The following is a 10906-nucleotide window of genomic DNA, read 5'->3' on the forward strand; positions in this document are numbered from 1 at the left end:
CTAGCTATATATAAGCAGAACGTAGTACCATGTCATGGCGCTGCTACCAGCCATGTTATGACAGTTCACAATATATATATATATATATATATATATATATATATATATATATATATATATATATATATATATATATATATATATATATATATATTGCGGCTTTATTGCACCTTTACGCCGAGAAAAAGGCGTGCTCGTATGCCTGGAATCTTACTGAACGCTCTGTCGAGTTCTTCAATACCAGAACATATTTTGTTTCTTTGTAAATACCTTGTCGCAGTGTCATATGTTCTATATATATACACACGAACGTGGTTTCCGCGTGTGTATCTCGTTCATCTGTGTATCACAAGCTCGTCAGACATCGACCTCATAAAACCAAGCATCCCTCTACGTCATCTATTGAAAATCGTGTGCGGCAAAGCAGACACATGGGTACTCACATGTCCATTTTTGTTCATTTTCAGTATGGCGACGTCATGACCAACATTGTCGTAGTGCAGTTCAACGACTACGTGCAGACAAGCAGGGACAAGAAGTACAATCTCACGTGCTACTTTTCGGGCCCTGGCGAAGCAGTGGTCACTTCCAACTACCTCGACACGAGGACAGACGGGTGAGATCTGCTACTTACTCCGAAGAAATACTTTCGTTAGGTAACGCTAATAGATTATGGGAAATAGAACGAAGGCTCTACTGTTATTTGTATAAGAAGAGGAAGCACGTGCAAGACAAGTCCCGATAGCTGATAGACTAGCCTCAACCTCGTGAAGGTAAAAGGTTCCAGTAATTCAACTACCTAGCTTTTTGAGCAGTGTTGTCAGAGCAATGCAACCGGGCAAAAGTATATTTTAAGAACATTGAAAAACGTACCAGCAGTAACAGTTCTTCGTAGGAGATTTTCTTGTCAGTCGTGAAAGATCTTGCGGGGATTTATATGCGATTACCTTAAAGGTTCATGTTAAATCTGGCTACCAATTACGTTAAGGCTAGAGGAAAACTTCGCAAAATTTATTTGCAGCTGTAACCAGTAAGGTAGACCTGGCAATGTTTACTGTGCTTAGCCTGGTCGTCAGGGTAATCATTTTCATAAGAGATAATTATGTGCTTATGGTCAAGTAAAACTTTAGTTTGGGCGAGTTGGTTCATGTTGAAAGAAAAACTGGTAATGGCGCAAGAAACGGGGACACATAAGGCACACAAAAGACAGGACTGACGCCAACTTACAAACTTGTAAGTTGTTGTAAGTAAGGGTACAAACTTGTGATAAACGTTGGAATCTTTACTACAGGATCATTTTGAAATTATATCAGTAAATGAATGCCACCTCTCATTAGCAGTGCTCAAAAAAAGTGCATTGACAGGCAGTTGGCCTTGGCATCCACGAACGGTTTTTTTTGTCGAAACGGGCACAGGCGGTACCCGACACAGATCGAGCATCTTCCGGCCCAAAACATCCTGACGTCAAATGTTCAGTTGCGCATCCTGTACAGAGGGACCCCAACAACCACCATCGCTGTAGGGGACCTGCTCACGTTCCGACTGGAGGCTAGGGGAAAATGTAAGTTCCTAGCTTTGTGTGGCCTCTGAAAAGGAAAGCTTCTAACCCGGCCATCCTCATTATCCTCCCAGACCAGTTCGACTTCTACAGCGACATCTTCGCCACCAACGTCATCGCCAAGGACCCCTACTCGGGCCGACAAGTGCATCTCATCGATTCCAGAGGGTATGTCTTGTAACAGGTGACAAATGAACGAATAACGGCGAATGAATGTGAATTAAAAATCCACGAAATGAATGCCTTCCGTGTTGTGCTAATGCGTAGTTAATAATAATTAATAATAATTGGTTTTTGGGGAAAGGAAATGGTGCAGTATCTGTCTCATATACCGTTGGATACCTTAACCGCGCCGTAAGGGAAGGAATAAAGGATGGAGTGAAAGAAGAAAGGAAGAAAAGGGTGCCGTAGTGGAGGGCTCCGGAATAATTTCGACCACCTGGGGATCTTAATGTGCACTGACATCGCACAGCACACGGGCGCCTTAGCGTTTTTCCTCCATAAAAACGCAGCCGCCGCGGTCGGGTTCGAACCCGGGTTCTCCGGATGAGTAGTCGAGCGCCCTAACCACTGAGACACCGCGGCGGGTATGCCTAGTTATGCAAAATCTATTTTTTAAACAGTAGACTACGGCGTATTTTATTTGCAGTCCGCGCATGACAGCACGTTTTACTAAATCCCACTCGCAGCAACTCACGTGCACTCTAGACACAAATACACCTATAAGGGAGTAAAGATGGAGTAAACTGTCCTTAGCGCACTCACTTTTATAGAACAGAGTGTGCTGGTGGACAGCTTACTTTCTTTTTACACCTTTCTGTATAGTGTGTACGGGCTGCTTTATCGGCGGAACACCGGATAAATCATGTAATGACTACTCATGACTATGTACTCATATTTCCTTGTCCATTGAGAATAGCCTTTGAAACTCAACACAGGCAGAGATTCTGAATCTGTGACATCAACTTTTATCGATTCCATGAGCCCTTTGAGCATATTTTGCGATATTAGGATTCTACAGGCATGAGGCTTCTGGACCCTATTTTTGTTCCTCCACGTGCATGACCATACAATTTACCTTCCCTCACGCCGGCCCCTTTGTGTAGAGTGACCAGCCGAATCCGTATCTTGGCTAGCACCCCTGCTTTTACTTTGTTATATTTTTCGTTGTATTGCATCAAGACATCAATGTATCAAAATGGCTTTGCATGAAAAGTAATGCCGCTTCAATTTCTATTTCTCTGCGAATCCACTATGCCAAGCAATGGTATAAATTTCGATGTCCCGCATGGCTCTTCTGCAGGTGTCCCGTGGACCTCTATGTGTTCCCTGAGCTCCACAAAGCTCCGGATGGCGCCCTGGAGGCCGAGTTTTACGCCTTCAAGATACCGGACTCAAACCTGCTGGTGTTTCAAGCCACAGTTCGCACGTGTCGCGGTCCATGTGAGCCGGCAAGTATCCGGACTGGTTTCGCACATCTCGCACGTTTCCGAAATTTGTGATTTTTGTGACGATCTCTTGTCCAGGAGGAAATTAGATTCAATCAAGAACATGTCTGAGCGGGCATGGATGTCGCTTTACCTGTTCTTATCTAATATGACTGAAAACTTCCCGACTCACTGGATGTCATAAGGGGCCAGTACTTACACGTGACACGTATTTGATCGCCATAAATAGCCTGCATTAGTGAAATGGGTAGAAATGTGCAAAATATAATATGTGGCCACTGGTATTTTATTATCTTCCACATATTTTTGAATTACAACCTACTCAGCCTCGGAAAGCTGCAGCCGACTACCCATTGTGATGTGATGACGCACTGTAAAGGAAAATGTGAAGGAATAAAAAAACGCACAACATCACGAGGCCATGATTTTGCATCCGCCCGCAGCACCGAAATGCCCCGTGTGCACTGCGAATCGCTGCCAAGCAGGGAAAATCTGCATAATAAACTTTAACTCAACATTTGAAGCCTCGCTCATAACACCTTAAACTAATACCTATTGCACTGTAAAACTGCTCGTTCATGGAATGACAGTTTTCTTCAATTGTCTGCATGTGCCGCTTCCTCATAGGCACCAATACGCAACTTGATAGTCTGGCACACTGAACCAGTGATTCCAAATCGAAGAGAAGTAGAACGCATGCAGGGAGTTTTTTTTAATTTTAATTTACTTAACAATAGTTCAGTGCCTACAGATATCTAAACACGGAGTAGCCGCAAGAAAATACTAAAAAAGAGAGATATGGGACAACAGAAACCGAGAGCGATGTTTTTGTTCAAGTGTAAAAGCTAATTATACAATATAAGTTAAAGCGCGCTTCAATAGGTTATAATCTTTGATGGCAGCAATGATAGCGCACAACTCTGTGCTCAACTCTGGCGCAGCCCTGCCTCAGCTCTGTTCTTAGCACACACAGCTGAAGATGCGATGGCTGTGTCTCTCCAGGTGATCTGCAGCGACCGCGGTCGTCCCGGCACCTTCCCGTCGTGGGGTCGCCGCAAGCGTGCCGTGCCACCGCACCCAGAGGCCGCGCCCGCAGCCGTGGCTCTTCCCCTTATGAAGATGAACAACACCAAGCCGGGTTCAACGGCGCCAGCAGCCGCGGCGGACGGCGGCAGCCAGCTGCCGAAACCCACGAAGAACGCCACCAAGGGCAACGCCAGCGACGAGGAGGCCGAGGAGGTCCACGAGCTGCTGCACGTCTACCTCTCCCGGGCTGACATCCCGCACGACGGCCCTTCTGCACGTAAGACACCAACGCGATGCAACGCTGTAGCTGAGCACGGAAGTTGGCTTGGGAACGATAACAGGAGGGAATGAATGAATGAATGAATGAATGAATGAATGAATTAATTAATGAATGAATGAATGAATGAATGAACTTTATTGCTCTAATAAAGGAGTCTTGCTGCTTGCCCGAAGATTGCCGATGTCTTCCAGGCTGAGCGTGGTTGGCGCCCCTAGTCCAAGGCACCACTGTCCCTGGCCATCCGGCATGCGTGGCTCACTAGGTCTCTTTGGACCTTGAGCTGGCTGCTGGTTAGCCGGTCCTCCCACTGCTCCGCATTTGGCTCTTTATTATTTCGGAACGCTACATTGTGTGTACATTCCCATGTGATATGATACAGCGGAGGGGGTTGCCCCACACCACAGACATGTATCCCTATACTGCTCCGGATACATCTTATGTATACTGTGAAGGTTGTGGAAGGCTCCTGTTTGGAGTCTTCTCCAACATGTCGTGTCATATTGTGTTAGCAGAGGATGTGGCTGGAGATATTTGCGTCTTCTGCTTTTAATGAGGTTGAGGATAGCTGCGTACGTGAGCTCTACCGTTATCTCCGGGCCGTCCGAGGCGTTTGAGGCACCAGCTCGGATAGTAAGCTCGCGAGCTAGCTTGTCCGCCTTCAGATTGCCTTCGACTCCGGCGTGTCCTGGTACCCAGTAGATCCTATGTTGGATCTTTTCGTTGGTTCGCTGCGTTTCCAAGAGAATCCTTAGTGCTTTCTTGTTGATTCTTCCTACCGTGTAGCGTCTGCACGCTTCTTGGGAATCTTTTATGATTGTGAGAGATTTGTTGGTGCGATAACCCTCCCTTGTTAGGGAGGGCCCTCCTAAGAAGGCTGAACTATAAGGGGGTCCTGGACATAGAGAATAGAAGGGAAACCAACACAATTAATACCCCAGGTACAAGGCCATTTGGATAGGTGCTAAGTTAATATCTTGATACAAGCAAATTTTCCGGTCTGTATAGAAGATCCTGTGTGTTCAACTCAAAGTACTAAAAGTACGGTACCGCACGCTGCCATGAAGCGCGAAAGAAGTGCTGCGCACTGTGTTCAGACGCACTTTTCTGTCATTTCCACCGGCTGTGTGAACTACTTCGATCACGGTGCAGTGAGAGAGAGGGAAGAGGTGAGAGGGCTAAACAGGAGAAGGTGCCGGTTTTCTACCCTGCACTGGGTGAAAGGGAAGAGGAGGTATAAAGGTGAAGGAGCAATGAAGTGCGACGAAAGACGATCCAATGTCGTGCAGTTGAAAGCCAATACGGGTGAGCCCATTGGCAGTACCTTAGCGGTGTCCGAGAACACGAGCTATTTGCTCTAGAACCGATCAGAGCGAGAGAGAGAGTTGAGCAGATAGATTTTTCAAGTTCATGTGTACTAATTTAATGTAAGAAAAATAACACAGCTCTCGCGTACATTTATTTTGCATCCTTTGCATTGTCTTCCCCAGTGTACAAGAAGCCGACCGTGTGCGTCGCCCAGTCTGGCTACTACGCCCTCGTGGTGGTCCTGGCGCTCCTCATCTGCGCCCTCGTCGGAATCGCCATGGGAGCCACGTTCTACGTGCGCAGAATCAAGCTCCAGGTAACCGTTTTGAACGCTTACCTGCGCGACTTCTTCCCGTCTTAGCTTATAATTTGTATAAAGTTATCCCTTCTGACGAGGTATCCTTTCCCCCATGTACACAGAGTCCCTTCTCTAACAACTTCATGGTTTATGGGGGTTTAACGTTCCAAAGCGACTCAGGCTATGAGGGACGTCGTAGCGGAGGGCTCCGGAAATTTCGACCACCTGGGGTTCTTTGACGTGCATTGACATCGCACTGTACACGGGCATCTAGAATTTCGCCTCCATCGAAATCCGACCGCCGCAGCCGGGATCGAACCCGTGTCTTTCGGGCCAGTAGCCGAGCGCCATAACCACTCAGCCACCGCGGCGGCTCTGCAACGACTTAAATTGCCAGAGATAGCGTCTCAAATTCGGTTCACATGAAGGAAATTCAGCTGCAGGATGACTTCGAAGCTATCGCAAAGTGCACAGAAGCGCTCAGAACCTAGTTGTCCGAGTAGAACGCAAGCCCTGCCAGGGTCTTTCTCATTCTGTGGATTTATTTTTATCATTTCTAAGGTTCCACTGAATGTGATAGATGGTTCTAGTCGTGCGGAAATAGCTTCGAACCAAATGTGGATGCAGCATTTAGGATTGTACGAGCGTCTGTTAGGTCTATCGCGCTTCCGTTTGAGTGTAGGTTACGCAACGATTGCCATGATACGTTCTGAAATTTAAATGGACACGCAAGAGGAACGAAAATATTGACACAGCGCCATATTCCTGTGCCGTTCACTTTCGTACCTAAATTACGTCACTAACCGATAAAATCGTCTACACGTTCACCTCCCTTGAAACCCTCTTCACGACTTACAACTATTCCTCTAAATTTCAGTTACGATATCATCTGCTTGAATTTGATACTTAAGCAGTGCGATTTTCTTTCATACTCTTAATGGAGCCCTTTAGCGCTGTACTAGGGACATGGCAGTATGCTCAAGTGATTTCAAACTATTGAGCCTCATGAGCAATAATGGTGCGGTTGCTTGGAAGAGTCTGCACTGTGACGTAACAGTGACGCATTGTTTGTCCACAGCGCACTTTGTGAGCGATTCGAGTGTCAAAGTGACTTCTCGCATTACCTTTTCCTTCTCTCCCCAAAGATGAAGGACGTCCAGGCCGGACTGACGTCGCCCAGTCCTTGCAGTATGTACGTGTCCCAGTTCCAGGCGGCGCCTCCCGCGGTCTCCAAGTTCGAGGACCCCAGTGAACCCATCTACACCGACCCGTCCCTCTTCGAGCGTTCTCGTTCTCTGCGAAGCCTGACCGTGTCGCATGTCGGAAAACTGAAGGGCGACTTTGACTGAACGGGGCTGCGACGGTGACATGACCTGCTGGCTTCCTGAGAGAATACGGCAGCTTTTGAGATGACACTGAGACTAAACGCTGAGAGCGCCGAGTCATAACCTAAGCGAGTATGCTATATTGCGAAGATGTCTTTCTGTAAAGGACGTGCAATACCAGAAGCCCAGATGGACGGGACGAAGTGCATTTTGCACCAGCTTCAGTGGCATTCGCTTTGTTTTCTAACGCTACGCTTGTGTTGTACAAAGTAATAATATATTCTATGCAAATGTATACGTGCGAATCTGTGTAAAGCGACGTCGCGCATTAAGACGTGCCTCTGTTTCCCGTAGGCCTGATGCGTCAACTCTTGCACTTGACTGAGAAAATTACACGCAATTATTAGTAATCAGAGAACTCAGGCCCTCAGCCTTATAAATTTACTTGTTTACGAATCGGTGCTCATTCGACAAATACTCGAAAGCCCTTAGCTCAATGTATTACCATGGCTGAGGTAATCAAGCCCCGCTTGACCTACTTTGAACTTCCGTACGATTAGAATAGCACGACCCTTCGATATTCAGAACACATGTGTTACCGGTGTCTCGAATATGAATTGGACTGTCATCTGTCGTTGGCCCTCGCACGGTGTTTCGGTCTAATAAGGGTGAATGTGTTGTTTCTACCATGCTTTCTGCACCTGCTATTTTGCATTTGTCTGTGTAGGTAGTTTTCTGTACATTAAAAGGGTAACATCACGTGTGGCTTACGAATTACTTAGACACTTCTTTAGATGAAAGGTGCTGTTGATCGATTAAATTCACGCTTATTCTACACCGTTCGCAAGCACCTTCATCTAGCGTGATCCTGTTTGTGCAAAATAATATCAGTGTTGGCGTATTCCGTAAGGTTTCCTCGCGCTTTTTTATATAGTATATAGATTAGTCGGAGTGCACTTATAACTTTCTTAGCCCGAAAGCTGGAGTACTGGGCTGTCTTGTAGACAATACCTATATCTGACTGCTGACTCGTGCCCAGCTGCGGTCGAGAAAGAAGGCGAATACCTTACACATGCGTTCTGAATGCTTTGACTGACTACTCAGTAATGTGAAAGAGTACAGGGGCGGATGTAGCGGAAGTACTCAAAGGACACGCCCAATTTGATTAGACGAGTAGGCCAAGTCGGCGATAAGATACACACTGGCACAGAGTTCTCATGCTGATTAGAATAACGGCCCACAACGTCCGGCCTTGGTCTTTTATTTTTTTATTCACGATGATGCGTGCGCATTGAGTGCAGTGCGTCTGGGGCACCGTTGGCGAGTGACGGCAGAGATAAGCATAGTGCGTGACTTATTCTACATTTGAAGGTTTTGCATTCGAAGTGCTTTTCGCGGGCGCCGTTGAGTAACACCTACTGTGTCGACGCGCTGCTTTCTTAATATGTTCGTTTTTAGGCACTTTTCGTACTTTTTGCGGGGAAGGTGAATGCATTGCCGTTGTAGTTTGTACATAAACGCAGTAAAGAAAACACAGCAGTTGTCGACGCAGTTGTTGTCGTTGTTGTCAGCGTACTGCTGGAGCGCTTGTAGACAGCTTAACGACCAACGTTGCTGTAATGTTTACCTCCAAAGCGTTTTTTTTTAAGCAAAAGGTGTTATAGATTTGGATTAGCCTAACAGTCCTGCCTTCTTCCGTGGAACCTACAGCGTAAGCCCCGAGACCTTAATTACTTCATGGAATAATTTAACTTAACCTAATTCAATTAAATTGAATAGCCGCCGCCATTGGCAGGAGGCAAATTGTAGAGAGGAAAATCTCTCCAAGATTTGATGAGAGGAGAGAGAAAGAGTAGGTGTGAGATGGACGAGAGAGAGGGCGGGGTTAACCTAAACGGCTAAACCAAACCTGCAACAGCTTTCGCTGATTCATGAACTGAGGCGGTAAGCTTGGCTCTACATTTATTGTATGTTTTTCACTACTGAGAAGGGTTAATGTCCAGAACATAAATCGTCACTTAAAAGCCACATAGTTTCAGGAGTACGTTTTGCTGCTTTTCGCGTTACTGCATTATTCTTTTATTATTTTGTGTATGATCGTAGGTGTGAAATGTGGACCCATACGAGGGACAAGTACTTGCTTTCAGCGGTTTGCGGCGGCGTTCTGCCATTAAGCGAAGCGGGCTACAATACTCACTGACAACGGAAACTGAAATCTATTGACGCCCGAAACTTCATGAACCATTCATATGTGCCCAACCTCCCTTATCTGTACCGGACTGCTGACATGCGTCTCTCATTTTGTTTCGTATCTGGACGTACCGTGTGATTGCATTCGACCGCTGTGGAGTGCGCTTCACGTGTGACGAGAAACAAGCCATTGTTCAAATCGGTGTCAACGTGAGCGTGTCTGCTTCGAACGTAAATTTTCGCACGGACTGATTTGTTCCCCTGAGCACCTGGCGGAAGCGTGGCCTACTTCGACGTATACGTTCTTTTTATACGAGCATGGAGAAATACTGTTTGATGTAATCGAATAAATTTTTTCTGACAAAGCATTTCGTCTTCGCGTTTACATTTTTTCGCCACTTTTTCTTAACAATGCTTTCAGCAGTGTTTGTTCTGTTTTTTTTTTCGTTTGCACCCTATGATGCGCGCCAGTGTCAACAACTGGCACACTGGAATGGTCAATTTCTGCGCAAGCACTTTGAAGCGTTTTCGGGAAGAAGCAGCTTGTCACTTACGCTAGGCGGCGAGAATAGCGTAACTTTGGCATGTTCAAGATTCCCGGACAAAAATTTTGAAAATTGGACAACTGTAAGGTACTGTTATGGAAATATTTAAAGTAGTGGTCCATTATTCTGATGTGTAGCAATTTCTTTTTTTTTTAGCCAGTCCATCGCTCGCATCAAGCATCTATAACTGTCATAAAAAACCAATGAGAAACGCTTTTCACGGTAGCAATAACACTAACAGAAAAAAAAATGCAAGCCTGCCGACGGGAGATCTGCGGATATATTGAGTGTTACAGTGAAATCTTACAATATATGGAAAAATTGAGCCCATAACTCTTTTGCGTTCAAAAATACTTTCGTCTAGAGTATTTGGGTATGATATAGCTCGAGACACGCAAGTGATGTGAATGTAGTTTTGGTACGAGGGCTGATCATGTGAACTTCATTAAAGGCAGGTGTTCTGAAGCGCAGGCCGCTACCAAAAGCAAATTTTAACTCTATGTTATTTTGTTGTTGCTGAGCTTTCATTACATAATACCTTCTCGACACTATTTGTGCCATCTGATGGAGATTCGCAACTGTAAGAAGCTTTACTGGCCCTAGCTCGCTCCGAAGTCTGGTGTCTGAGATGTATGAACGACTATATACATGTGACAATATGACATCAGGTATTCCTTTCAGGATTAATAATAATAATAATTGGTTTTGGGGGAAGGAAATGGCGCAGTATCTGTCTCATATATCGTTGGACACCTGAACCGCGCCGTAAGGGAAGGGATAAAGGAGGGAGTGAAAGAAGAAAGGAAGAAGAGGTGCCGTAGTGGAGGGCTCCGGAATAATTTCGACCACCTGGGGATCTTTAACGTGCACTGACATCGCACAGCACACGGGCGCCTTAGCGTTTTTCCTCCATAAAAACGCAGCCGCCGCG

The 10906-nt window shown here is 45.9% G+C and overlaps 1 protein-coding gene across 2 annotated transcripts in view; it reads left to right on the forward strand.

The window, feature by feature from the left end:
* The window catches only part of nompA (no mechanoreceptor potential A), a 98425-nt gene extending 88628 nt beyond the window's left edge, over positions 1-9797 (forward strand). For both annotated transcript variants that reach the window (XM_077643902.1, XM_077643903.1), the window contains 7 exons: positions 468-616; positions 1416-1561; positions 1633-1726; positions 2862-3009; positions 4009-4309; positions 5800-5933; positions 7061-9797. In XM_077643902.1, coding sequence (XP_077500028.1) covers positions 468-616; positions 1416-1561; positions 1633-1726; positions 2862-3009; positions 4009-4309; positions 5800-5933; positions 7061-7264 — 1176 coding nt within the window. In that variant the 3' untranslated portion in view covers positions 7265-9797. The remainder of the gene's footprint in view (positions 1-467; positions 617-1415; positions 1562-1632; positions 1727-2861; positions 3010-4008; positions 4310-5799; positions 5934-7060) is intronic.
* The last annotated feature ends 1109 nt before the right edge of the window (positions 9798-10906 follow it).

This window comes from Amblyomma americanum, chromosome 11, assembly GCF_052857255.1.
Source record: "Amblyomma americanum isolate KBUSLIRL-KWMA chromosome 11, ASM5285725v1, whole genome shotgun sequence".
Taxonomy (NCBI): Eukaryota; Metazoa; Arthropoda; class Arachnida; order Ixodida; family Ixodidae; genus Amblyomma; species Amblyomma americanum.